Source organism: Marmota monax, unplaced genomic scaffold, assembly GCF_021218885.2.
Source record: "Marmota monax isolate L192 unplaced genomic scaffold, Marmota_monax_Labrador192_F-V1.1 WCK01_AAM20220418_F8-fsc00149, whole genome shotgun sequence".
In the NCBI taxonomy this organism is placed as follows: domain Eukaryota; kingdom Metazoa; phylum Chordata; class Mammalia; order Rodentia; family Sciuridae; genus Marmota; species Marmota monax.
Genome location: NW_026693170.1, coordinates 3816431 through 3841605, shown reverse-complemented (window position 1 = coordinate 3841605; position 25175 = coordinate 3816431). Strand labels below are relative to the sequence as shown.

The 25175-nt window shown below is 55.5% G+C and overlaps 1 protein-coding gene and 1 long non-coding RNA gene across 2 annotated transcripts in view; both read left to right on the top strand.

The window, feature by feature from the left end:
- Window positions 1-25175, top strand: part of LOC124100238 (uncharacterized) — a 115476-nt gene that overhangs the window by 79905 nt on the left and 10396 nt on the right. Inside the window, 9 exon segments of the mRNA XM_058583015.1 lie at window positions 522-607; window positions 1494-1613; window positions 1616-1761; window positions 2326-2407; window positions 2517-2654; window positions 16030-16296; window positions 16600-16631; window positions 17126-17167; window positions 18380-18402. Of these exon segments, the coding sequence (XP_058438998.1) occupies window positions 522-607; window positions 1494-1613; window positions 1616-1761; window positions 2326-2407; window positions 2517-2654; window positions 16030-16296; window positions 16600-16631; window positions 17126-17167; window positions 18380-18402 (936 nt within the window).
- LOC124100241 (uncharacterized) lies at window positions 2926-6388 on the top strand. Its single transcript, XR_006854198.1, has 4 exons — window positions 2926-3264; window positions 3757-4891; window positions 5451-5792; window positions 6049-6388. It is a non-coding gene; the product is annotated as an uncharacterized LOC124100241 (long non-coding RNA).

Below are 25175 nucleotides of genomic sequence, written 5' to 3'. Positions count from 1 at the left end.
CAGGACAGAGAGCAGGTCCCCTCACCAGCCATCACTCAGTGGGCCCCCTTCTAGACCCCAGAGCTCTCTCTGTCCCCTTCCTGCTGGGAGGAAATCCTCCTTCCTAGAGCTTTGGGGAAGACACAGGGCTAAACTGGGACTCTCATCATAAAAGAAATATGCCCAGGGGTGAGGGGACCCCAGGGGTTCCCTGTGTGGTGCTGAGAGCCCTGAGGCCAGGACACAGCTGAGGCCAGTGCTGGGTGAGCCACTTCTCTCAGGGGACAGCGTCCCCACCTGCCTTGCTCCTCAGGGTGTGGCATGCAGTAGTGAAACCCAACAGGGAAAGCAGAAGGGACAGGAGGCAGGACTGAGAGGGAGGGGACAGAGAGGTTCCTCCACAGAGACCCCGCCCCCAGCCCTGTGACCCAGGAAAGTGCTCCTGCCCTGGGAGGAGGCTGAGCTCAGAGAGGAGCAGGCAGCAGGGCTGAGTGGCCTGGACCTGGGCTTCCCAGCGGGTCTCAGTGAAGCTCCTTCCACAGAGGGGACAGAGCAGCAGGGACCATGCAGCCCCCCCCAGCCTGTCCCTGCAGAGGGGGCATCCCCTGGCAGGGGATCCTGCTGGCAGGTAAGAAGGGACAGTTCCTTGAAAGAGGACGGGATGTGGAGCACAGTCTTGCTGGTGCCCCCTGGGGAGGACATGACCCTCCCAGGAGACACAGGGCTTCACTGAGAACCCGATGGGAACAGAACACAGAAGACAGACAGAAGCCCACAAACAGGAAACTCTCAGTGACCTGGAGCTGATGAAGGGGATGGAAAGCTCAGGGGTTCTCTTGCCCAAGTTACTCACCAGGGGCCGTTGTATTTTGACAATCATTGTTAACAGCTCTGTCAGGGCCACTCTCCAAATAGAAAGGCAACTTGAGCAGTGGACACTGTCTGCAGCCACCAGCCTCAGACACTGGCACACAGACACCTGGACCCTCAGGGTGGGGACACAGCTTCACTCATCCACAGGAGGCTGAGCCTGGTCCAGGCCCTGGGCTACCACAAGGGTCAGACTAGTCTCTGCCTCCTGGAGCTTCCTCTCTAGAGGGCAGGAAGCCAGGCCAGAGGGAGATCTGCAGGTGAGGCCAGGTGCTGTGTAGATCTAGGAGGGCAGAGAGCAGGGAAATGTCCACAGGGAAGAGTTGGGGCCTGTAAGGAGGTGGTCAGGGGAGGCGGGTACCCAGGTGCCCTGGGTGTGAGCAGGGATCTGAGGGCTCTCAGGGGCCAGCCTTGCAGACACCTGGGGAAAGGTGTTCCTAAGAGAGGATGACAGGTACAGGGGTACTGAAGGAATGTAGATCAATCAGCTGGTCTTGACTCAGGGACACACACACTTACACACACACACGCACACATACCACACCCCATCTTGAAGATGAAGATTCCTTCTGAGGATTGGGCCCCATCTTTCCACTCAGTACGAAGGGCCTAGTATTGATGGATTTCTCTCTCTTCCCTCCTAGTCTCACTGTTAACCTTCTGGAACCCGCACCCCACTGCTCCGATCACTATTTAACCAGTGCCTTTCAATGTTGCTGAAGGGACAGATGTTCTTCTACTTGTCCACAATGTGTCGGAGAATCTCTAGGCTACACCTGGTACAGAGGAGAAACAATAGGCCACAGCCATGAAATTATATCATACTTGATGCTCACACAGACCACTACTCCAGGGCCTGCATGTGGAGGAAGAGAGTCATAATATCCCAATTGGTCTCTGCTGTTCCTCAATGTGACATAGGAGTATGCAGGTATCCACACTCTGAAAACTTGTAAATGTCAATTTAATGTCTGAAGCAATAACTGGGGAGTTCCTTGTACACGGTAAGTGATGCCCAGCCCTCTGGGTGTTGGAGGGGTTAACTCCAGTTCACATACAGGACCCTGTGACCTGGGTCTGCCTCCCTCCTCCTGTGCATTATGTCCTCACAGTGGAGTTGGAGCATTTAGTGCAGGACACACACAGTGCAGACAGACTTCAGAAGATCCGAGTCCTCTGCCTTGAATCCACTGGCAGAGAGAAGGGTGGTCTGGTGGGACACTCAGCCCAGCCCCTGTGTCCTTCCCAAGAACATGGCCCTGAGAAAGACCCTGCAGGACTGAGTCAGACCTGGCCTGAGGTCCAGGGAATCCTCAGAGAAGGTCAGCCCAGGAAGCCCTGCTCCAGACCTCCTTCCGAGGCTCCTGGCTCCAGGTGACCCTGAGGACATGTGGCCAGGGTTGGAATTTGGCTTCCTGTTGAGGGCCTCTGGGGGGCAATGATTTACTGGCTACCTGATCTGGTGGCTCCTGGAAGTGGTCATCAGCCAGGGCACAGTCCCAGAAGCCACATCTGGGCAAGGGCACCTGGGCATCTCCTTCTCCTGGGACTAGGTGTGGTGAGCACAGAGGGACAGGTGCCCTGAGAACAGACAGACGTCTCTGAGGACAGACAGGGCCCCAGGCCTCAGGCCCGCTGTCAGTCAGCCCCTTGCTGTTTTTCCACAGGGCTTGTGGCCCAGCCCTCCCTCAGAGCCACCAACACAGAACCACACTCCGTGGCCATGACCTGCCTCTCAGGTGACACTGGAATCTCCATCATGTGGATCCTCAATAGCCAGACTCTGTCAGACCCGCTGACAATCTGTAATTCCTGGTACAGCAGAGATGCTTAAAGAAAGACGCACACACACACATCCAGTAGAAATGAGCACCATCTTTACTTTTTTCTCTCCTTCTTTTACACAGCATTGTTAATTAAAACAAGGGAAAAGAAAAAACCTCCTTTTGGCAGCTTAATCCTTACAAGCATGGATAAACATTCTCAGGAAAACTTGGTTTATGGTCACAGTGCTCCGTATTTCTAATCAATTAACTTGTGGTTAGTTATTCCCAGGCAAACACACACACACACACACACACACACACACACACACACAGACACACACACACATATATATAAATTTTACACTTGGAAGAACATTCTTTTATCTTCTTAAGACAGCAACAAGGACACAATTCAAAGAGTTCATATTTTCTCATAGAACTCCTTTTTTTGCTAAGCACAGCAAAACTAAACTGTTTATGTGCGTGAGCACACAAGACTCTGCAGCTCACAGACAGGATACAGCTGTCGGTGGATCACAGGACCCTCGGCACAGACCCCATCAGACAGGAGGATGCCGGGGAGTATCATGTGAGGCCTCCAACCCCGCCAGTTCCACCAGGAGTGACCGCTACAGACTGGCTGTGATCTGTGAGTGGCCCCCGTCCCACCCAGTGCTTCTGTCATATATTTCCACTGTCAAGGGCCACAATATGGCACCAGCCATGAGCATGAGGTAGATGCCAGAGCTTGGAGAGAATGTGGTTGACTACGTAGAAATTAGGTGCCTTGATGTCACCTTAGATCTGATCTGTACCGAGGATAGGCCTGGGCTAGACAGTCTGTGAGGGCAGCCCTAAGCCATGTAATGGGAAGGAAGAAAAGAGGAAGAGACCTTAACAGGAGCATGAGTAGGATGTGGCCCAGCTGCGTGTGGAGAGGGTCAGGCTAGAGCACATGCAGGTTTCAAAACCAAACGTGAAGAAATCGCCAGAAGCAGAGAGTCGGGAGGACATGGTGACGACATGATACACCACAGTTGGGCCTGTGGGGTCATTTCCTTCCACCCTGTGTGGGCCCCCTGCAGGGCCCAGCTGGTTCCCCTGAAGACCTGACCTTCAGCCCCTTTCTCTTCTCTTTCAGCACAAGAGAGGACCCCAGGCCTCCCTGTGGGGGCCGTCGCTGGCATCGTGACTGGGGTCCTGGTCGGGGTGGCTCTAGTGGCTGCTCTGGGGTGTTTCCTGCTCCACACAAGAACTGGAAGGTACCCAGGCTTCCCCCACCTGATCCCACCCCAGGTGACCCCAGGCCTGAGGGAAGGAGACCCATCCTCAGACTCTGGCCTGACTCTGTCCTCCCCACTTCCCGAGGACACCATCCTCTCATCAGCCCCAGATCCTCCTCACCAGCTGGTGGCCCTGGGCTGCTGCCTCAACAGCTCCCTCCTCTGTGTGCTGGTCACTAGGGACCTGTCCCCACAGCACTGTCCTTTCCTCACAGGGCCAAGGTGCCGCATTTCCTGCTCAGAATTGCCATGTCCTAGTTTATTTCATTCACCCAAAGTGAGGGGTGAAGCTGTGTATCTGAGGGGTGGTCTTTCCCAGGTCACTCAACACAAGTAGAGGGGCCTTGAAGGCTGGTGTGGTCGGCCCTCCTCAGCAGCTGGGTTCCCCACGACCCCTGATATGTAGATGGGAGTCCAAAGACTCACCAGGATAGTATGTCCTGGAATGCCTTTTGCCTTATGGCCAGGTGGGTGGACAGAGGACAAGGCCACTGTCACATTTCAGCACATCCTGGTCTGAGAAGAGTGTGTGGCCACAGCAGGGACACTGAGGTCAGGAAGAGTAAACATGGACGTGGCTCCCCCAGTGTCCTGCCCACAGAGTGTCCCTACTTTCCTGCCCCCAGGGCCTGGACCCTTCCACGCAGTCAAACCCTCCTGCTCTAATTCTTCCTCATCCCTCAGTCCGTTTTCTGGGTCCCTCGGCCAATGTTCTCCTGGGTCTGCATCTGGAAGGGACGGTCACCTCTGGCCCAGGGCAGAAGGGGCTTCTTAAGGCTTTTCCTCAGCTCCCCTCTCCTGGGCCCCTGTGTATACAGACCTGATGGAGTAAGAAAGGTTTCACACCCTCCTTGGAAATGGGGTACCCTCCTCATCTCCTATCTGACCCCCGATCATGACCTCTCCCTGCACACTCATGATTAAGCCTGACCTTTCCTGGGGTTGGTGCCCAGCATGGCCTCAGAGACCACCGCACCCCAGCATCAAGACCTGGTGAGTGCCCCTTCAGAATGCGGGTGGCTGGGAGCCCCTAGGCCTGCCCCTCAGTGTCCACTCTTGCAGTTGCCACCCCTTCAGAGTCATTTTCCTGGTGCTTCAAGAACCCTGTCCTCAAACACTCAGGTCAGCAGACACAACTGGTCAAGCCAGCTCACAACTGTGGCATCAGGTTCCGTGGCTCCCTGGGCCATGGAAAGGGCTACAGGGTCTCCCCGAGGACATGCTGTCTGCCCAGATACTCTAAAGGCCCCCAGCCCCTCCTGCAGCAGGGCCAGCCCTCCTCACACCCTCCTGCTGACTCTTGTCTCTTCCCCAGGCCAAGGTCCTCCTACAGAGTCACCTCCCTGCTAAGTCCCCACCTCCCTACATACCCGGGACCCAGCTGAGCAGGCTCAGGGCAGGGCCCTGTCAACCCCAGCACAGCACAGACACCCCCTCTCATGTTGGACCAGGACAAGCTTAGCCTGACCCTGGACAGAGGCTGGGCCATCTCAGGGATAGGGCCACCCTCACTCTGACCTCAGTCCATCCTGCTTTTCTCCATCTGTCTCAGGGGACCCCTGAGGCTAGAAGCTACAGAGGGGATGCTCAAATCTTCTATCAGTCATTCTGAGTTAATGATGGGGGACAACCTGTGGACAGAAACTGGGCTGTCTCTCCAGAAGCGGAGGCTGGTGCTCAGGACTCGGAGCTGGTAACCTCTGAGAGTGAAGGTCTAAAGCAAACACAGGGAGTAAGCTCTGGCCTGTCAGGGACCAGAACCTTCAAGCACCACCTTCTACTGCTCCCTGGAGTCTCAGCCTTGATGACCCTCCCTTGGTGATACTGATGTCCACTCTCCTTCCCTGCCCAGGCCCCCATCCCTGGTCACAGAGTTGCTGTTCCCATTTACCAGGTGAGTGTGAGTGAGGCATATTCTGGCCCACAGTTTAAGGGGGACCCAGGAGGTACGCAGACCTTCCTGAGCTTTCCAGGAAACAGCAGCCAAAACAGGATCGGGGGTGGAGAGTAAGAGGGGGAGGGGCCTGAGAACAGGATCCTCTGAGCCCAGCCAGGGGCAGAGGCAGAGCAGTCAGGTGGGCCAGGGGCTAGGACACCTGGTTCCTGTTCTCAGAGAGCCACAGGGTCAGAGCCTCTTTGGTCTTTTTCAGGAATTACTAAACCCTGACGTGGACATCTACTGCCGGGTCAACCACAAGGCTGATGTGGCTTCTTAGTTCCCACCAGACAAGGCCCAGATGGGCTGAGGGAGGGTCCCACTAGGACCACAGACTTTGGGTGATGGGGCAGAAGTGCAACCAGAGCCCTGGGAGACTCTGGCACCTTGAAGCGCTATAGGGTCCCTGGGTTCCTGGAGACCCAGACAGGCTGCCCTGGGCTCTGAATGGCCAGAACCAGGCTGCCCGTGCCCAGGAGGAGGGGCTTCAGGGAGAGGGAAGGGCCCTGGGGGTCACCTGGGAAGGCGCTGAATAAAGACCCCCTTCCCTCCTTCACTCTTTTGGTTCTTGTGGGAACGTCTCTTGGCAGACACTCCCCTCAAGTTCCAGGTCAGCTCTCTCCTGTGTCACACAGGGGAATCGTGGTCTCTAAGTTGCTCCCACAGGGTTTCTCTTCCTGGGAGACAGGAGCTGGGAGGTGGAGCCAGGGCAAAGGTGGGGTCTGTCCACAGGGAAGGGTGAGGGTCCCAAGGCCCTGCAGCCAGCAGAGCACTCAGTGGCTCTCACACTCCAGGGCCACTGATTACTTCACTGCCCAAAGGTCAGAACTCAGGACATCGTCACCTCTCCTGGGACATGGACAGTTACTGTCAGAGTAATCAGGGGACAGGGCCAGACCCAGACTCAGCCCTGAACAAGGGCCTCAGGCCCTGCACAAAGCTCCAGCCCTGCCCTCCCATTACCGTCCACTCTGCCCTGCCTGGTCTCCCTGGGACCAGCCTCCTCTCCACACTCCAGCACCCAGAGCAGAGGCTCAGGGCTCCCCACATGGGGCTCTCTAGGCTCCATGGTGATGGGACAGAGGGTCTCCTCCCTGACCTGGGGCCCAGGATATCTTCTGAAGCCTCCTCCACACAATTGGGCCACTGCTCTGACTCCTTCCCTGAAGGCTGGGAAGGCTGATGTTCTCAGGTAGGTTCACGTGGATCAGGCCACTACATTCCTGGAAATCAGAGGTCCAAGGACTAAAGCTCAGGGATGCTCTGATGATGCCTGAGGGTTGTCTGTCCTGAGATGAGAAGTAGGAAGAGACCCTCAGAGATTCCCCCGTGACTCAGCTCTAGTGAGGCTCGTCCTGGGTGAACACAGCATCAGGTCACACACGGTGACTTCTCTAGCCTTGGATTCCTGGTGCTGCTGCCACAGACTGGCTCCAACACAGTGACTCAGAAAACAGAATCAAGGTGTCCTGAAGCTGCATTCTTCCGAAGCTCCAGCGTGTGCACAGGAACACAGTCCCCTGTGCCTCAGGTCACTGCTGCATCCTAAAACTTGATGGGAACTTTTAACTTACTTCTGGCCACAGGGCCCATCCGGGAACCACACCAGCTGGAGCTCCCCCTGAGCACAGCATCCTGTTCCCTGAGCCACACGTGAGCCCCTGGGAAACTGAGCCAAGCAGAGTCCTCCAAGCCAAGAGTGTCACCCCATCTTAGTCATTCCCATCTCATCCCATCCACGTAGACAACTCTGCTCCTATAGACCCAGCCCTGGCCCTCCAGGGACTCAGGTGCAGCCCCTGCAGTGTCCCTGCAGGTCACACTCACACCACTCAGGCTGCCCAGGGGAAGGGTCTCCTGTGCGCTCAGGGGAGCCTCTCTGACTTGGATGGGGTGGATTCCTCCCCACCTTCTGCATCTGAGCAGTCCCCAGGGTCCTCTGTACCCTGTCCCTGCAGCCATTGTTTCTCCCTGGACACAGCCTCAGATCACAACAGGCAGAGTTAAGGTGCTGGCTCTCCAGGAGTCCTTCCCTTTCCTACCACATGAACCTGCTCAGCCCCCGAGACCCTCCCCTCAACAGGTGCCTTGTGCTCTGGGCTCCTGAACACCTGCCCCACACATGCCAGCTTCAGATCAGTGACAACCACCAGCTCTGACATCCTCACCCACGGCAGGTGTCTGAGCAGACTCACCAGGTGCGACACCTGAGGCTCCAGCAGGCAGGAACACCCTGGTCCCTCTCCTCCCTCCCTGAGGGCAGCAGGCCACACCAGATTTTTGTCCAGAGCACAGCTTCAGGTCACTACTAACCCTCTCCAGGGACAGGCACTGAGGTAGCAGCCACTAGAAAATTCCACTGCCAAGGACACACTCAGCCCATCCCTCCTCACACCTGTGAGAGGGACAGACACGTACAACACACCTGGCCTCACCATCCTGCATGAAGGCCACTCCCAGGCTTCTTTCCACCTCTTGCCAGCCCCAGCCTGAAGAGTGACCTCCTTGCTGCTCTCTCCCTGTGACAGCAGGTGCTGCTTTTGCATTGTGGCTTGGGGTGCCCTCCACCCCATCAGGGAACCCAAACCTGCCTGTGCCCCGCCTCAGCCACACTCCTCAGCCACTTGGTCCCTCCATCTTCGCTGAATCTCACAGAGAGGGACAGCCCTCCTAGCCCCTCCCTGCTCACTGCCAGCCTTGGGTGCTCTTCGCGGGGTCTGCAGGAGTCACCTGTGCTCAGGTTGGTCACATGTGGGACCAGGCAGACAGGAAAAGCCTCCCACATGCCTTTGACTCTCAGAAGGGAAAATAAACAGAAAACCACTCTGTCCAAAAGTCAGAAGGCAAGGGCGTCCCAGGGATTCCTAACAGTGCACCGTCTTGGTCATGATCTTCAAGAGACACCGCCTTTGAAACCGTGAGTCAGATGGACCCTCCTGAGGCTGCCCATCCCCAGGTGCAAAGTTCTCCCCACTCTGAGCAGGAGTCCTCAGGACAGCTCCTCTCCTCTCCCTGACTCACCATGCACCGGTGTCAGGCACCCTGGGGACCCACACTGAACAGGACTCACCCTGCAGCCTGTAGGTCAGAGCCACCTGTGCCCAGGGTCAGGGCCAGCTCTCACCATTGGGACCCTGGGCAGCATCACTGCTACAGGCCCTGACACTGGCCACAAGTCTCCTCATGACCTCCAGGGGGCGACATGAGACTCACAGCCAACACTCAGAGTGGTGATTCTTGGTCATGGTTTTGGCTGGAGGTGGAGGTGGAGATGCCGCCTGATTGCCACCTGGGCACCAATGGCCCCGTGGGCTCCCTCCCACAAGCTTCTGTTCCCACTGCTCCTTCCTGATCCTGGGAGAACCCTGCTAGGCCACGCGTCCCTGTGCAGTCCCCTCCTTCCTGGCATCACCCATGGGGAAAGGCAGGTGACCCCATGAGAACAATGCAGGCAGAGGACAGAGGGCCCCACAGGGACACAGGAGGGACTGAGCTAGGGCTCCAACAAATGGAGAGAAGAGCTCCCCTCAGATCTTTCCCCAGGGACAGAGAGCCCACGGTCACTGGCCTCCCCCTGCCACATCCTCCCTTCCCAGGAAATAGGTCACATGCCCCTACACCACAGGCCCGGGAGCTCTCCCTGAGACACTAGGGTCTGGGTCTCTGAGGCTTGGGTGGTGACACCAGAGATAGAGGGTTGGTCCCTGTACCTGTCATACTTCAGTGGGACCCATTCCATTTCCAGAGTCACGCTGTCACCGTCCTGCTGGGAGGAAATCGACCTCCCAGAGCACTGGAGAACATGGGGAAGATTCGGCACCAAACTGGGCTCTGGATCACAAAAGGAAATCATCTCACAGGTATGGGGACCCCAAGGGTTGCCTGTGGGGTGCTGAAAGCCCTGATCTAGGACACAGCTGAGGCACATGCTGGGCTGAGCCAGTTCCCTCAGGGGACAGGGTCCCCATCAGCCTGGCTCTCCAGGTGGGGCGTGGGGCCCGGAAAGGGAACTGGGAGGGGCTGAGCTGGGAGAGGAGGTGGGCAGCAGCACTGACTGGCCTGGCCCCCTGCTTCCCAGCAGGTCTGAAGCTGAAGCCCCTTCCACAGAGGAGGACAGAGCAGAGCCCAGGGAGCCCTCCAGCCAAGCCGCCACCACAACATCTTGCTGTGTGCTGGGTCCATGCTGAGGGTGCTGTGGTCCTGGGAGAGCTGCAATCTCTGTGAGCTGCAGAGTCTGGCTATTTAAGATCCACCTGATGGAGATTCCAGCATCATCTGAGAGGCAGGTCCTGATCACAGACAGTGGCTTTGTGTTGGATTCCTGGACACTGTTCAAATGCTGTTGAAGTGAGGACAGCAGCTTCCCCATAACGGGCCTGGCCTCTGTCCTCCCCAAGGCCCAGGCCTCTCTTCTTCTTGGTTCTCTCTAAGGGCCCTGAGAACTGTGTACCTTTAAGCCCCAGTTTGAAGGAAGCTGCTGTAATGTGCCAGTGACCCTGTGAGGGACAGGTGGGCACAGGTGGGCACCATCATGGACTCCAGAGGTCCCCCATGCCCTGGAGCTTTAGAGGGTCCCTGGTGGAGCTGCTGGTGGGTGACCCCCTCCACATTCTAGGCTTCAGATCCTCAACCACAGAGCTGATGTGCTGATGCCCACCCACACCTGTTCCCAGGAGCAAAAGTCCCCTCAGGTCCCTGCCCTGAGCATAGTGGTGGGTCCTGCCCCGTAGTCCCTTCTCAGAAGGAGTTTTTCCAGAGAAGTCACAGGACAGGGCTTGGGGATTTAGCTCAGTGGACAAGCACTTACCTACCATGTGCAGTGCCCTAAGTTTGGTGCTCGGCCCTGAATTAAAAGAAAAAGTAAAAAGCAAGAAGTGACAGGACAAGGGACACTCAGGACAGAGGCATCCCAGTGTTCCCACCAGGTGGGTGACTAGTGAATGAGCAGGCAGCCCCTCCAGCTGAGCACTCACTGTGTCCCTCAGTTTCCCCCTCCCCCAGCACCCAGGACTGACCACATCACCAGAGAAGGCCCTGAGACAGAGAGCTTGGAGAGAAGTGGACACACAGAAGCCCTGGGCCCTGCTGCTTGCCTTCCAAGGGCATGTCCTGAAGGCACTGTCCAAGAGCAGGTGCCTCTGTCCAGCCTGGCTCTGTGGACAGTGCCTGTGCCCTCCTGCCCTGCCCAGCCCACTCCCTGGGTCCTTCTCCAGGTGCCTCTAGACAAACCTGGTGTGGCTGTGCCCCTGTGAGGTGTGTGGAGAGGCTGAGTCTCTGGGGCATGTGTCTCAGAGCCACGTCACAAACATCTCTGGTGTCCAGGACTTGAAAGGAAGGAGGGGGCTCCAGCTCCTCCATGTGTGACACGAAGTGCCAATCCTGGGTTCCCTAAGTGCTAATGGGTCCTTCTGCAGAGAGTCAGGCCTGGTCACCTGGAGCAAGACCTGGGCCAGGCCCTCCTGTGTCAGCACATCCTGGAGTCTGTGTCTGGGGAGGCCGATCCTCTGTTCCTGGGACACCAGGCCCCGATGGGACACTTCCTGCCTGACCTTCAGGACGCAGGCCACTCAGGCCTCGGTTCTGCATGCACAGAAAACGTCTTTCTGCCCATAAATAAAGTGGGTCTTCACCCTGCTCAGACCCCCCCCCTCCTCCTAGTCTCAATCACTGGATGGATGTCACAAACCACAGTCATCCCAGAGGAAAGAGGCCCCATCTCCCCCTCCTCCTGTCTCACAGAGCCCTTCCAGAGCCTTCTTTGACAGACTCACAAGGTACTTTGGGGAGCTCTGGACTGGGTGCTCTTCTGTAATCCCAGTGGCTCATGAGGCTGAGGCAGTAGAATCACAAGTTCAAGGCCAGCCTCAGCAACTTAGCAAGACTGTAAGCAATCTAGTGAGACCTGTCTCAAAAGAAAAAGAGCTGGAGACGTTGCTCAGTGGTTAAGCACCCATGGATTCAACACCTGGTACCAAAAACAAAACAAAACAAACAAACCTCTTAAATAAAACCTTGGGAAAGCCATCCTATAGAAGTCGGCTCCCATAATGAGCCCAAAAGAACAAACACAGATGGAGTCATTTGTACTCACTGAAACTGATCAACAGAGATGTCTACTCATGTAACAATGGCCGAGTGACTGTTGGTTACAGCCACGGAGCTTCAGTGGGTCACAGTGTCAATCAGTCTGTCCTGGGCAGCCACCTGATTCAAACACAGCAAACCAGCCAGGCTCTGAACCTCACTGCGGTCTCCACACCTCACTTCCATTTTCCATCATAAACCATGCTGGGCCACGTGGCAGCCCTGGGGTTCTTTGAAGCTGCTGGTTCTGATCCCTGCCTGATTCCAGAAACAGGTACAGAAGCCAGTTACTATCTCTAACCAAATTTGTGGTAATTGTGTCTTTGGACAAACCTTACAGCAAGCACCAGACTCACTGATCACCATTAAGACTGGGCCTCAGTGCAGAGGTGCAAGGACAGGGGCAGAGCCACCAGTCAGAGAAGGACAGCAGAGGACAAGGCAGAGTCACAGGAGGGCTGGTGAGGGGCACCATGGTGGGGGGCAGAGCTTCCTGAGGAGACCTGGGCCTCGGAGAGGGCAGCTCCAGGGACCCGGAGAGCCAGGCTCACATCCCTGACCACAGCCCACACATGGGAAGCCAGTGCTGTGGGCCTTTTCTGGGGGTGACTCTGAGGTGACCTCAGGAATGTGGCACTCAGCAGGTTCCCTGCATACACTGTAGACAGAGGGGCCTCCAGAGGACACTCTTCTTGTGGCAGATCTGGACACAGTAGGACAACATGTGAGCCCTCTCTGGTGAGGCAGAGCTGACTCAGGTCACTCCCCTGCAGTCCACCCCCTGCTCCTGTCTAGTGGGTGGAATTCCAAGGTCAGTGGCCATTAGTGTGGATGTGCCATCTAACATGGACAGTTCCCAACAGGAAATGAACATGAACAAGAGTGGCCCAACCCACAACAGGAGACACCATTTATTACAAGTCCTGCTCTTTCTATTCTTGCTTTAAATAGACATCTATTTAATGATGTTTAATCATAGCATTGAGGTTTACTGGGACATTCAAGGGGAACCTGTAGCTCCAAACCCCAAAATCTCAAAATCCCTTATTAGCCTGAGGCTGCACATGTATGCAGGTTCTCTCTCTCTCTCTCTCTCTCTCTCTCTCTCTCTCTCTCTCTCTCTCTCTCCTCCCCCCCACCCCCGCTCAGGATACCTGCAGGATCTTAGACAGCACCAGGAGACATCAGGACAACACACAGCCAATGACAGGTACGATGCCCCTGGGCAGCCAGCTCATGAACCTTTGTGAGGACTGAGATGGGGGATGAGTGTTGGGTCTGCCAGGAGGCTGGGGCATCAGGGAGCTGGGATCAGGAGGCCCAGGGAGAAAGGAGCTCTATTCCTAGCAGAGAGCACAGCTGTCTGCAGCAGCTGCACATGCAGAGGGTCCCTGGGCCAGGCTGATGGTGCTCCCAATACCAACCTGCATCAGAGTGTGGAATCTGAAGTCTGAGCCATGCATGCATAGCACTGAGGTTGACAGGGACATTCAAGGGGAACTTGTAGCTCCAAATCCCAAAATCTAAGAAATAAGAAAAACCTCCCATTTCCCGTTAAATTCCCTGTTCCCACAGCACAAGCCACCTGCCATCTACACTAGCAAGATCAGTCATTCCTGGGCCCCATCCATCCAGTCCCTGGCTCCCTAGCTCTGCTCAGCTGCTGCCACCTCCTGGGGACTCCTGATAATCAGGACTCAGGGGCCTCAGTGCTGGTCCCTCAGCCCACCAGGAAGGACTCTGCCTTAAGTTGGCCCTTTGCCCTCATGGGGGCAGAGGTTTAATGACAGCCACTCTGAAGACCTGGGGTAGGAGAGAGGTGGGCAGCCACATAGAGTTGCACAGTGAGATGGGGACAAAGTGCTGGTGCAGGACCCAGGGCCTCAGCTGTGAGGGTGGCTGTGGCTAGGAGCTCAGGAAGGGAACTGAGGAGCACAGAGGTGGGAAGTTCATGAACATTTGCAGGGACAAGGCTGGATTCCCAGAGGACCACTCTGACCACTGTCAGCTGCAGCACTCAGAGCCTGGGTGTCTCCTGGCTGCCCATCAACCAAGAGCTCCCACCTCCATCTCCTAACTCACCTGCTTCCTCCACTGTCTGACTCTAGGGGAAGGTTCCAGATCCTCCTCTGACCTGCAAGGGGGTGGTGGGAAGCCCAGTCCCTTACAGACAACCAGCAATGGCCCCTGATGAGGTGAGTGGGCAGGACCACACACCCAACTTCCTGGTCCCCACTCAGAGGTGACAGTGAGGACCAGAGACTGATGGGCATCTGTGCCTGGTGACTGTCACATCCCTCCTGATTCTGCCAAGGGAGGATACCTGGGAGGTCCCGTATCCCATTGTAGAAGGTCCAGTCTGGAATGTTCCACAGCAGCTCTGCTGACACCTATTTACAAAAATCCCAGGTGACACAGCCTTGAGGGACACAGGCTCACAGACATTTCCCCCAGTGGCCACACAGACAGAGGCATCAGGTTCCTGAGTGTCCAGCCACTGAGTCTAGGACATTCCCCCTCCAAATGACCTAGGCTCTGGCGTTGGTTCTGGGTCACCAGTCCAGGTGCACAAACCTCCTACGTGAGGTTCTTCCCTGGGGTCCCTGTCCCAAGTGCCTGTCCCAGGAGCTCCCTCTAGAGCAAATCTTCAGCTCCACCCAGGACTGGGGCTGGGACAGCAAGGCCCACCTAGGCTCAGGGAAGAGCATGAGCGCCCTGTAGTTGACATTTCCTGCCAGGTGCAAACAGAGGCCCCCATGGAGGGCAGGTGAGGGCTGACCTTAGGCAAAGGGCACCTTCAAAGGATGAAACTGAAGATGCAATGGGAGGGAGCAGTGGTGGGGGAGGGGTGGTGAGGGATGGGAAGAAGCAGGGGGAGGGGAGGCTCTGGGAAGGTCGGGGAAGGGCACAGAGCAGGGCTCCCCTCTCCTCTCCGCTGACACTGGGGCTGGTCATCCTGTGGGGCTGTGTGCTGTGGGGTGTTGAGCACCATCTGGGATTCTTTTACTAAGTCCTGTGGGACCCCCTCCCCCAGCTGTGACAATCAGCAGTGTCTACACCAACCTCCAGTAACAACTCCGCATTTGAAATCCTCCCCCTCTTGGCAGAAGAACTGAGTGTAAGAGGGCAGAGACTGATGTTTGTCACGACCAATCACTTGAAGTCCCTGGAGAAGACATGTGTCAAGGTATGGCCACATGGCTGCTTGAACCTCCACAGCACTGAGGGCTTCCCGGGTCTGTAACCACACATCAGTGACACCTGCTGGGTCCATGACATCATGGACATGGGGAGCTCTGTGCACACTGGGAAGAGGAAGCCTGTGATCTGATCCTCAGCAGTACTTCCAACAAGCAGCATGCAGGAAAATGAATCCCTCCTTGTAAAGACGTTCAAATGTGAAAATGAATTTATTTTTTAAAAACTTAAAAGAATTTACCATAAAAGACTGAACTTGTTTTTCTAAATGAGTATCAACCCATATGTTTTTATCAAAATTACTTATAAGCAAAGAAGTGGCATGAGTTTAAGAGCAAGTGAAATGCCAGGAGAAAATATTTGAAAATAAACTTGTGATATGGATTTCATGTCTAGATTATATAACAAATGGGTATAAACCTGCACCCAAAGAAGAACCTAAATTTAGAATAGGTCAAGGACCCTGGCACAGTCCTGGGCACCTGTAATCACAGGAGTCAGATGCAAGATTCACAAGTTTGATGCCAGCCTGGGGAACTGTCCCAAAATAAAAGTAAATAAATACATGTAAAGGCTGGGGGTGTAGCTCAGAGGTACAGCGCCCCTCAGATCAATCCCCAGCAGTGAAAGAGAAGAGAGAGGGCAAAGGCTTGGAAGGCCTGTCACCAGAGATGTTCCAGTGGCCAATAAGCACATGACAAGACGCTCAGTGTCATCAGTCACTAAGGAACCAAATCAAAATCACAATGACACCTCACCCCACACCTTCCTACATTCCCCAGGGACTCTGAAGAGCTGCAGTCACAGTGGAGAACTCTTGGGCACTTCCTGCAAGAGCCAGGCAGAAGCCTGGACAGACAGGGCCCCAGGCCTCAGGCCCGCTGTCGGTCAGCCCCTTGCTGTTTTTCCACAGGGCTTGTGGCCCAGCCCTCCCTCAGAGCCACCAACACAAAACCACACTCTGTGGCCATGACCTGCCTCTCAGATGACCCTGGAATCTCCATCACGTGGATCTTCAATAGCCAGACTCTGCAGCTCACAGACAGGATGCAGCTGTCCCCGGACCACAGGACCCTCAGCATAGACCCCGTCAGACAGGAGGATGCAGGGGAGTATCAGTGTGAGGCCTCCAACCCCGCCAGTTCCACCAGGAGTGACCGCTACAGACTGGCTGTGATCTGTGAGTGGCCCCCGTGTCACCAGTGCTTCTGTCATATATTTCCACTGTCAAGGGCCATCATATGGCAAAGCCATGAGCATGGGGTAGATGCAAAAGCTTGGAGAGAATGTGGTTGACTACCCAGAAATTAGGTGCCTTGATGTCACCTTGGTTCTGATCTGTACCCGAGGCTGGGCCGGGGCTAGACAGTCTGTGAGGGCTGCCCACTGACACTGTCCTGTGATAGTTGAGGTCCCCCAGCCCTACCTGCAGAAGGGGCCCAGCCCTCCTCACACTACTGCTAACTCTTGTCTCTGTCCCCAGGCCAAGGTCCCTCTGACAGCTCCACCTCCCTGGTAAGTCCCCCCAGCTATCTCTACACAGGGGACTAGCTCTGCAGGCCCAGGGCAGGGGCACTGTCAACCCCCACACAGCACAGACACCCCCACTCATGTTGGACCAGGACAAGGTTAGCCTGGCCCTGGCCAGAGACTTGGCCACTCTCAGGGACAGGACACCATCATTCTGTCCTCAGCCCACCCTATTTCCTGCCATCTCAGGGGAATCCTGGTGCAGAATGGGTGGTGGGAGCTTCTATCAGTGGTCCTGGGTTAATGATGGGGACCATAGTCTGGACAGAAACTGGGGTGTCTGTCCAGAAGTGGAGGCTGGGCCTCAGGACCCAGAGCTGGTACCTCCTGAGAAGAAAGGGCTAAACAGACACAGGGAGTAAGCTCTGGCCTGTCAGAGACCAGAACCTTCCAGGCACCACCCAGCACCTGCTCACTGGAGTCTCAACCTTGATGATCCTCCCTTGCTGACCCTGATTTCCAGTCTCCCTCCCTGCCAGGCCCCACCCCCTGGCCACAGAGCTGCTGTCCCCATCTACCAGGTGAGTGTGGGTGATGACCCTTGCCCACAGTCCAGGGCATACCCAAGAGATGCCCCTCCCCACACCTTCCTGATCTTGCCAGGAAACAGCAGCCAAAATGGGATCAGGGGGTGGTGAGCAGGGGATGGGGGGCCTGGGAACAGGAGCCTCTGAGCCCAGACAGACACAGGGACAGAGCAGTCCCAGGTGGGCCAGGGCCTAGGAGTTCATGGTTCCCTGGTTCAGAAGGGTCAGAGGCCTCTTTGTTCTTTTTCAGGAATTACTAAACCCTGACCTGGACATCTACTGCCGGGTCGACCACAAGGCTGATATGGATTCTTAGTTTCCACCACACGATGCTCCATGTGGGCTGAGGGAGGGTCCTGCTAGATCCCAGATGCTGGGTGATGGGACAGAGGTGGAGCCTGACCCTATAGGACCCTGGAACCTAGAGGGGAAGGGGGTCCCTGGGATTTCTGGAGACCCAGACAGGCTGCCCTGGGCTCTGAATGGCTACATGTAGGCTGCCTGTGCCCAGGAGCAGGGGCTTCAGGGAGAGGGAAGGGCTCCTATAGGTCACCTGGAAAGGCGCTGAATAAAGACCCCCTTCCCTCCTTTGCTCTGTTGGTTCTTCTGGGAATGTCTCTTGGCAGACACTCCCCTCAATTTCCAGGTCAGCTCTCTCCTATGTCACGCAGGGGAATCATGGTCTCTAAGTTGTTCCCACAGGGTTTCTATTCCTGGGAGACAGGAGCTGGGAGGTGGGACCAGGGCAAAGGTCGGGTCTGTCCACAGGGAAGGGTGAGGGTCCCAAGGCCCTGAAGCCAGCAGAGCACTCAGTGGCCCTCACGCTCCAGTGCCATTGATTACTTCTCTGCCCAAAGGCCAGTACTCAGGACATCGTCACCTCTGCTGGGACAGGAATAGTGACTGTCAGAGTAATCTGGGGACAGGGTCAGACCCAGATTCAGGCCCTGAACAAGGGCCTCAGGCCCTGCCCGAGGCTCCAGCCCTGCCCTCCCATCACCTTCCACTCTGCCCTGCCTGGTCTCCCTGGGACCAGCCTCCTCTCCACACTCCAGCACCCAGGGCAGAGGCTCAGGGCTCCCCACATGGGGCTCTCCAGGCTCCATGGTGACAGGACAGAGGGTCTCCTCCCTGACCTGGGTCCCAGGATATCTTCTGAAGCCTCCTCCACACAATTGGGCCACTGCTCTGACTCCTTCCCTGAAGGCTGGGAAGGCTGATGTTCTCAGGTAGGTTCACGTGGATCAGGCCACTACATTCCTGGAAATCAGAGGTCCAAGGACTAAAGCTCAGGGATGCTCTGATGATGCCTGAGGGTTGTCTGTCCTGAGATGAGAAGTCGGAAGAGACCCTCAGAGATTCCCCCGTGACTCAGCTCTAGTGAGGCTCGTCCTGCGTGAACATAGCATCAGGTCACACACAGTGACTTCTCTAGCCTTGGTTTCCTGGTGCTGCTGCCACAGACTGGCTCCAACACAGTAGCTCAGAAAACAGAATCAAGGTGTCCTGAAGCTGCATTCTTCCGAAGCTCCAGCGTGTGCACAGGAACACAGTCCCCTGTGCCTCAGGTCACTGCTGCATCCTAAAACTTGATGGGAACTTTTAACTCACTTCTGGCCCCAGGGCCCATCTGGGAACCACACCAGCTGGAGCTCCCCCTGAGCACAGCATCCTGCTCCCTGAGCCACACGTGAACCGCTGGGAACCTGAGCCAAGCAGAGTCCTCCAAGCCAGGTGTGTCACCCCATCTTCCTCATTCCCATCTTGTCCCATCCACATAGACAACTCTGCTCCTATAGACCCAGCCCTGGCTTTCCAGGGACTCAGGTGCAGCCCCTGCAGTGTCCCTGCAGGTCACACTCACACCACCCAGGCTGCCCAGGGAAAGGGTCTCCTGTGTGTTCAGGGGAGCCTCCCTGACTTGGATGGGGTGGATTCCTCCCCACCTTCTGCATCTGAGCAGTCCCCAGGTCCTCTGTACCCCATCCCTGCAGCCACTGTTTCTCCCTGGACACAGCCTCAGATCCTGAAACAGGTGGAGTTAAGGTGCTGGCTCTCCAGGAGTCCTTCCCATTCCTACCTCGTGACGATGCTCAGGCCCTTGTGACCCTCCCCTCAACAGGTGCCTTGTGCTCTGGTCTCCTGAACACCTGCCCCCACACATGCCAGCTTCAGGTCAGTGACAACCACCTGCTCTGACACCCTCACCCACGGCAGGTGTCTGAGCAGACTCACCAGGTGGGACACCTGAGGCTCCAGCATGCAGGAGCACCCTAGTCCCTCTCCTCCCTCCCTGAGGGCAGCAGGCCCAACAGGGTGTCTGTGAAACCAGCCCTTGATCCAAAACACAGATATCATGCCCTGGAGCTATAGAGGGTCCCTGGAGGAGCTGGCTGGTGGGTTGGCCCTCTGCACACTTTGGGCTTCAGATCCTCAACCACAGAGCTGATATGGTGAGCTACATCCACACCTGTTCTCAGGGAGCAAATGGCCCCTCAGGTCCCTGTCCTGAGCACAGTGGTAGGTACTGCCCCATAGAACCTGCTAAGGGGGAGTTTTTCCAGAGAAGTCACAGGACAGGGCTTGGGGATTTAGCTCAGTGGAAAAGCACTTACCTAGCATGTGCAGTGCCCTGAGTTTGGTGCTCGGCCCTGAAATAAAAGAAAAAGTAAAAAGCAAGAAGTGACAGGACAAGGGACACTCAGGACAGAGGCATCCCAGTGTTCCCACCCAGGTGGGTGACTAGTGAATGAGCAGACAGCCCCTCCAGCTGAGCGCTCATTGTGTCCCTTAGGCTCCCCCACCCCCAGCACCCAGGACTGACCACATCACCAGAGAAGGCCCTGAGACAGAGAGCTTGGAGAGAAGTGGACACACAGAAGCCCTGGGCCCCTGCTGCTTGCCTTCCAAGGGCATGCCCTTAGGTCATTGTCCAAGAGGGGTGCCTCTGCCCAGCCCAGCTCTGTGGACAGTGCCTGTGCCCTCCTGCCCTGCCCAGCCCACTCCATGGGTCCTTCTCCAGGTGCCTCTAGACAAACCTGGTGTTGCTGTGCCCCTGTGAGGTGTGTGGAGAGGCTGAGTCTCTGGGGCATGTGTCTCAGAGCCACGTCACAAACATCTCTGGTGTCCAGGACTGGAGAGGAGGGACAGGGCTCCAGCAACTCCAGGTGAGACAGGAAGTGCCAATCCTGGGTTCCCTAAGTGCTTCATGGGTCCTTCTGCAGAGAGTCAGGCCTGGTCACCTGGAGCTAGACCTGGGCCAGGCCCTCCTGTGTCAGCACATCCTGGAGTCTGTGTCTGGGGAGGCCGATCCTCTGTTCCTGGGACACCAGGCCCCGATGGGACACTTCCTGCCTGACCTTCAGGACGCAGGCCCCTCAGGCCTCAGTTCTGCATGCACAGAAAGGATCTTTCTTCCCCAAAATTAAGTGTGTCTTTGCCCTGCTCTGACCCCTCCTCCTCCTCCTAGTCTCAATCACTGGATGGATGTCACAAAACACAGTCATCCCAGAGGAAAGAAGGCCCCATCTCCCCCTCTTCCTGTCTCACAGAGCCCTTCCAGAACCTTTTCTGACAGACTCACAGGGCACTTGGGGAGATCTAGGCCTTGTGCTATCCTGTAATCACAGTGGCTCATAAGGCTGAGGCAGGAGGATCACAAGTTCAAGGCCAGCCTCAGCAACTTAGCGAGGCTATAAGCAACCTGGTGAAATTCTGTCTCAAAATACAAAGAGCTAGAGATGTGGTTCAGCGGTTAAATGCCCATGGATTCAATCCTTGGTTCCAAAAGCAAAACAAAACAAGCAAACTTCTTAAACAAGATCATTAGGAAGCCATTGTATAGGACTAGGCTCCCATAATGGGCCCCAAAGGACAAACCCATGTGGAGTCATTTGTACTAACTGAAACTAACCAACACAGGAGTCTACTCAAGTAACATTGGTTGAGTGACCTTTGGTTACAGACCCCAGCTTCAGTGGGTCAGAGGTGTCAATCAGTCTGTCCTGGGCAGCCAGCCAGGCTCTGAGCTTCACTGTGGTCTCCACACCTCCCTGCTGTTTCCCACCATAAACCATGCTAGGCCACATGGCAGCCCCCAGAGGTATTTGAAGCTGCTCTGGCTCTGAGCATGGCCTGATTCTAGACAGTGGTGTAAAAGCCATTCACTATCTCTAACCAAATTTGTTGTAATTGTTTCTTTTGATAAGTCTTACAGCCAGCACCAGACTCACTGATCAAGGCCCCAAGTTGGTGCCAGGACAGGGGCAGAGCCACCAGACAGAGAAGGACTGCAGAGGACAAGGCCAGAGTCACAGGAGGGCTGGTGAGGGGCACCATGGTGAGGAGCACCATGGTGAGGAGCAGAGCTTCCTAAGGAGACCTGGGCCTCGGAGAGGGCAGCTCCAGGGCCCCAGAGAGCCAGGCTCACATCCCTGACCACAGCCCACACATGGGAAGCCCGGGCCTTTTCTGGGGGTGACTCTGAGGTGACCTCAGGAATGTGGCACTCAGTAGGTTCCCTGCATACACTGTAGACAGAGGGGCCTCCAGAGGACACTCTTCTTGTGGCAGATCTGGACACAGTAGGACAACATGTGAGCCCTCTCTGGTGAGGCAGAGCTAACTCAGGTCACTCCCCTGCAGTCCACCCCTGCTCCTGTCGGGTGGGTGGAACTCCAAGGTCAGTGGCCATGAGTGTGGATGTGCCATCTAACATGGACAGTGTTCCCAACAGGAAATGAATAGCAAACAAGAGTGGCCCAACCCACAACAGGAAACACCATTTATTATAGGTACAAGTCCTGATTCTTTGATTCTTGGTTTAAATAAATATATTTTAAATGGCTCTCAAAACCCCTTAGCCTTAGGTTGCACGTGTGTGCATGTGTGCAGGTGTTTTCTCTCTCTCTCTCTCTCTCTCTCTCTCTCTCTCTCTCTCTCTCTCTCTCTCTCTCTCTCTCTCTCCTTCCTCAGGGTACCTGGAGGATATTGGAGAGTGAGAGGAAAGCGAAAAACCCGGAGACAGGTGAGCAAGAAAGACGGAGACCAGGCAGAGATACACACAATAGTTCATTTGTCAGAGCTCACAAATAAAGGCACATCTCTCCATGAACAAAGAGAGCCAATACAGGCTTGGGATCCACGACTTTTATGGGGCAAGCTCAGGGATCAGAGTCCAGCAGGTCCTAATGCAGGTGGTTATGGCTGGGGTTGGTATGAGGAGTGCTGATACTTCCTTGGGCTGGAAAGAATGCAGGCGGTGAAGGGCTGGGTGGGTCACTTAAGATGGCCATCTAGATGCTAAGCAAGGACCTTACAGACAGCACCAGAAAGACATAGGAGCACACATAGTCAATGACAGGCACTATGTCCCTGGGCAGTCAGCTCATGGACTCTGAGGACTGAGATAGGGGATGAGTGTTGTGTCTGCGGGAGGATGGGGCATCAGGGAGCTGGGATCAGGAGGCCTAGGGAGGAAGGAGCACTATTCCTAGCAGAGAGCACAGCTGTCTGCAGCAGCTGCACATGCAGAGGGTCCCCTGGGCCAGGCTGATGGTGCTCCCAATACCAACCTGCATCAGAGTGTGGAATCTGAAGTCTGTGCCCTGCATGCATAGCACTGAGGTTGACAGTGACATTAGGGGAACCTGCAGCTCCAAACTCCAAAATCTAAAAAACAAGAAAACACCTCACATTTCCCATTAAATTCCCTGTTCCCACAGCACAAGCCACCTGCCATCTGCACTAGCAAGTTCAGTCATTCCTGGGCCCCCCACCCACCCCAGTCTCTCTCTCCAGCTCTGCTCAGCTGCTGCCACCTCGAGGTGACTCACTGATAATCAGGACTCAGGGGCCCCCGTTGCTGGTCCCTCAGCCCACCAGGAAGGACTCTGCCTTCAGCTGACCATTTACCCTCATGGGGACAAGGGTGTAAGGCAGCCACTCAGAAGACCTGGGATAGGAGAGAGGTGGACAGCCACACAGAGCTGCACAATGAGATGGGGACAAAGTGCTGGTGTAGGACCCAGGACCTCAGCTGTGAGGTTGGCTGTGGCTAGGAGCTCAGGAAGGGAACTGAGGAGCACAGAGGTGGGAAGTTCATGAACATTTGCAGGGACAAGGCTGGATTCCCAGAGGACCACTCTGACCACTGTCAGCTGCAGCACTCAGAGCCTGGGTGTCTCCTGGCTGCCCATCAACCAAGAGCTCCCACCTCCATCTCCTAACTCACCTGCTTCCTCCACTGTCTGACTCTAGGGGAAGGTTCCAGATCCTCCTCTGCCCTGCAAGATGGTTGTGGGAAGCCCAGTTCCCTACAGACAACCAGCAATGGTCCCTGCTGAGGTGAGTGGGCAGGACCACCACACCCAACTTCCTGATCCCCACTCAGGGGTGACAGTGAGGCCCAGATCCTCCTGCCCCCTCAGGCCCTGATGGGCATCTGTGCCTGGTGACTGTCACATCCCTCCTGATTCTTCCAAGTGAGCATACCTGGGAGGACCCATCTCCCATTGTAGAAGGTCCAGTCTAGAATGTTCCACAGCAGCCCTGCTGACACCTATTTACAAAAATCCCAGGTGACACAGCCTTGAGGGACACAGGCTCACAGACATTTCCCCCAGTGGCCACACGGGCAGAGGCATCAGGTTCCTGAGTGTCCAGCCACTGCGTCTGACATTCCCCCTCCAAATGACCTAGTCTCTGGCATTGGTTCTGGGTCACCAGTCCAGGTGCACAAACTTTCTACATGAGGTTCTTCCCTGGGGTCCCTGTCCCAAGTGCCTGTCCCAGGAGCTCCCTCTAGAGCAAATCCTCAGCTCCACCCAGGACTGGGGCTGGGGCTGGAAGAGCAGCTGCACTGGTCTCAGAGGACACCAAGGCTCCCCTGAGCTCAGGGAAGAGCGCGCACGCCCTCTAGTGGACACTCCTGCCAGGCACAAACAGAGGCCCCCAGAGAGGGCAGGTGAGGGCTGACCTTGGGCAAAGGGCACCTTCAGGGAATGGAAGTGAATATGCAATGGGAGGGGGTTGGAGGGGAGTGAGGGGTGGGAAGAAGCAGGGGGAGGGGAGGCTCTGGGAAGGTCGGGCAAGGGTGCAGAGCAGGGTTCCCTTCTCTCCACTGACACTGGGGCTGGTCATCCTTGTGGGGTTGTGTGCTGTGGGGTGTCGAGCACCATCTGGAATTGTACCTACTAACTCCAGTAGGACCCGTCCCCAGCTGTGACAATCAACAGTGTCTACAACAACCTCCAGTAACAACTCAGCATTTGAAATCCTTCCCCTCTTGGCAGAAGAACTGAGTGTAAGAGGGCAGAGACTGACTGGGGCTTGTCACTACTAATCACTTGAAGTCCCTGGAGAAGACATGTTTCAAGGTATGGCCACATGGCTGCCTGAACCTCCACAGCAATGTGGGCTTCCCAAGGGTCTGTAGGCACACATCAGTGACACCTGCTGGGTCCATGACATCATGGACGTGGGGAGCTCTGTGCACACTGGGAAGAGGAAGCCTGAGATCTGATCCTGAACAGTACCTTCCAACAAGCAGGATGCAGGAGAATGAACACTTACTTGTAAAGACGTTCAAATATGAAAATGATTTGATTTTTTAAAACACTAAAAGTATTTACCATAAAAGACTGAACTTGTTTTGTAAACGAGTATGGACCCATATGCTTTTGTTAAAATTACTTATAAACAAAATGTGGCATGAGTTTAAGAAAAAGTAAAGAATAGAAGAAAATATTTGCAAATATACTTGTGGTATGGATTTCATGTCTAGATTATATAACAAATGGGTATAAATCTGCAACCAAAGAATAATCTAAATTTAGAATACGCCAAGGACCCATGCACAGTCCTGGGCATCTGTAATCCCAGGCGTCTAAGACACGAGATTCACAAGTTTGAAGCCAGCCTGGGCTATGTCCCAAAACAAAAATAAATAAATACATGTAAAGTCTGGGGGTGTAGCTCAGAGTTACAGTGCCCCTCAGATCAA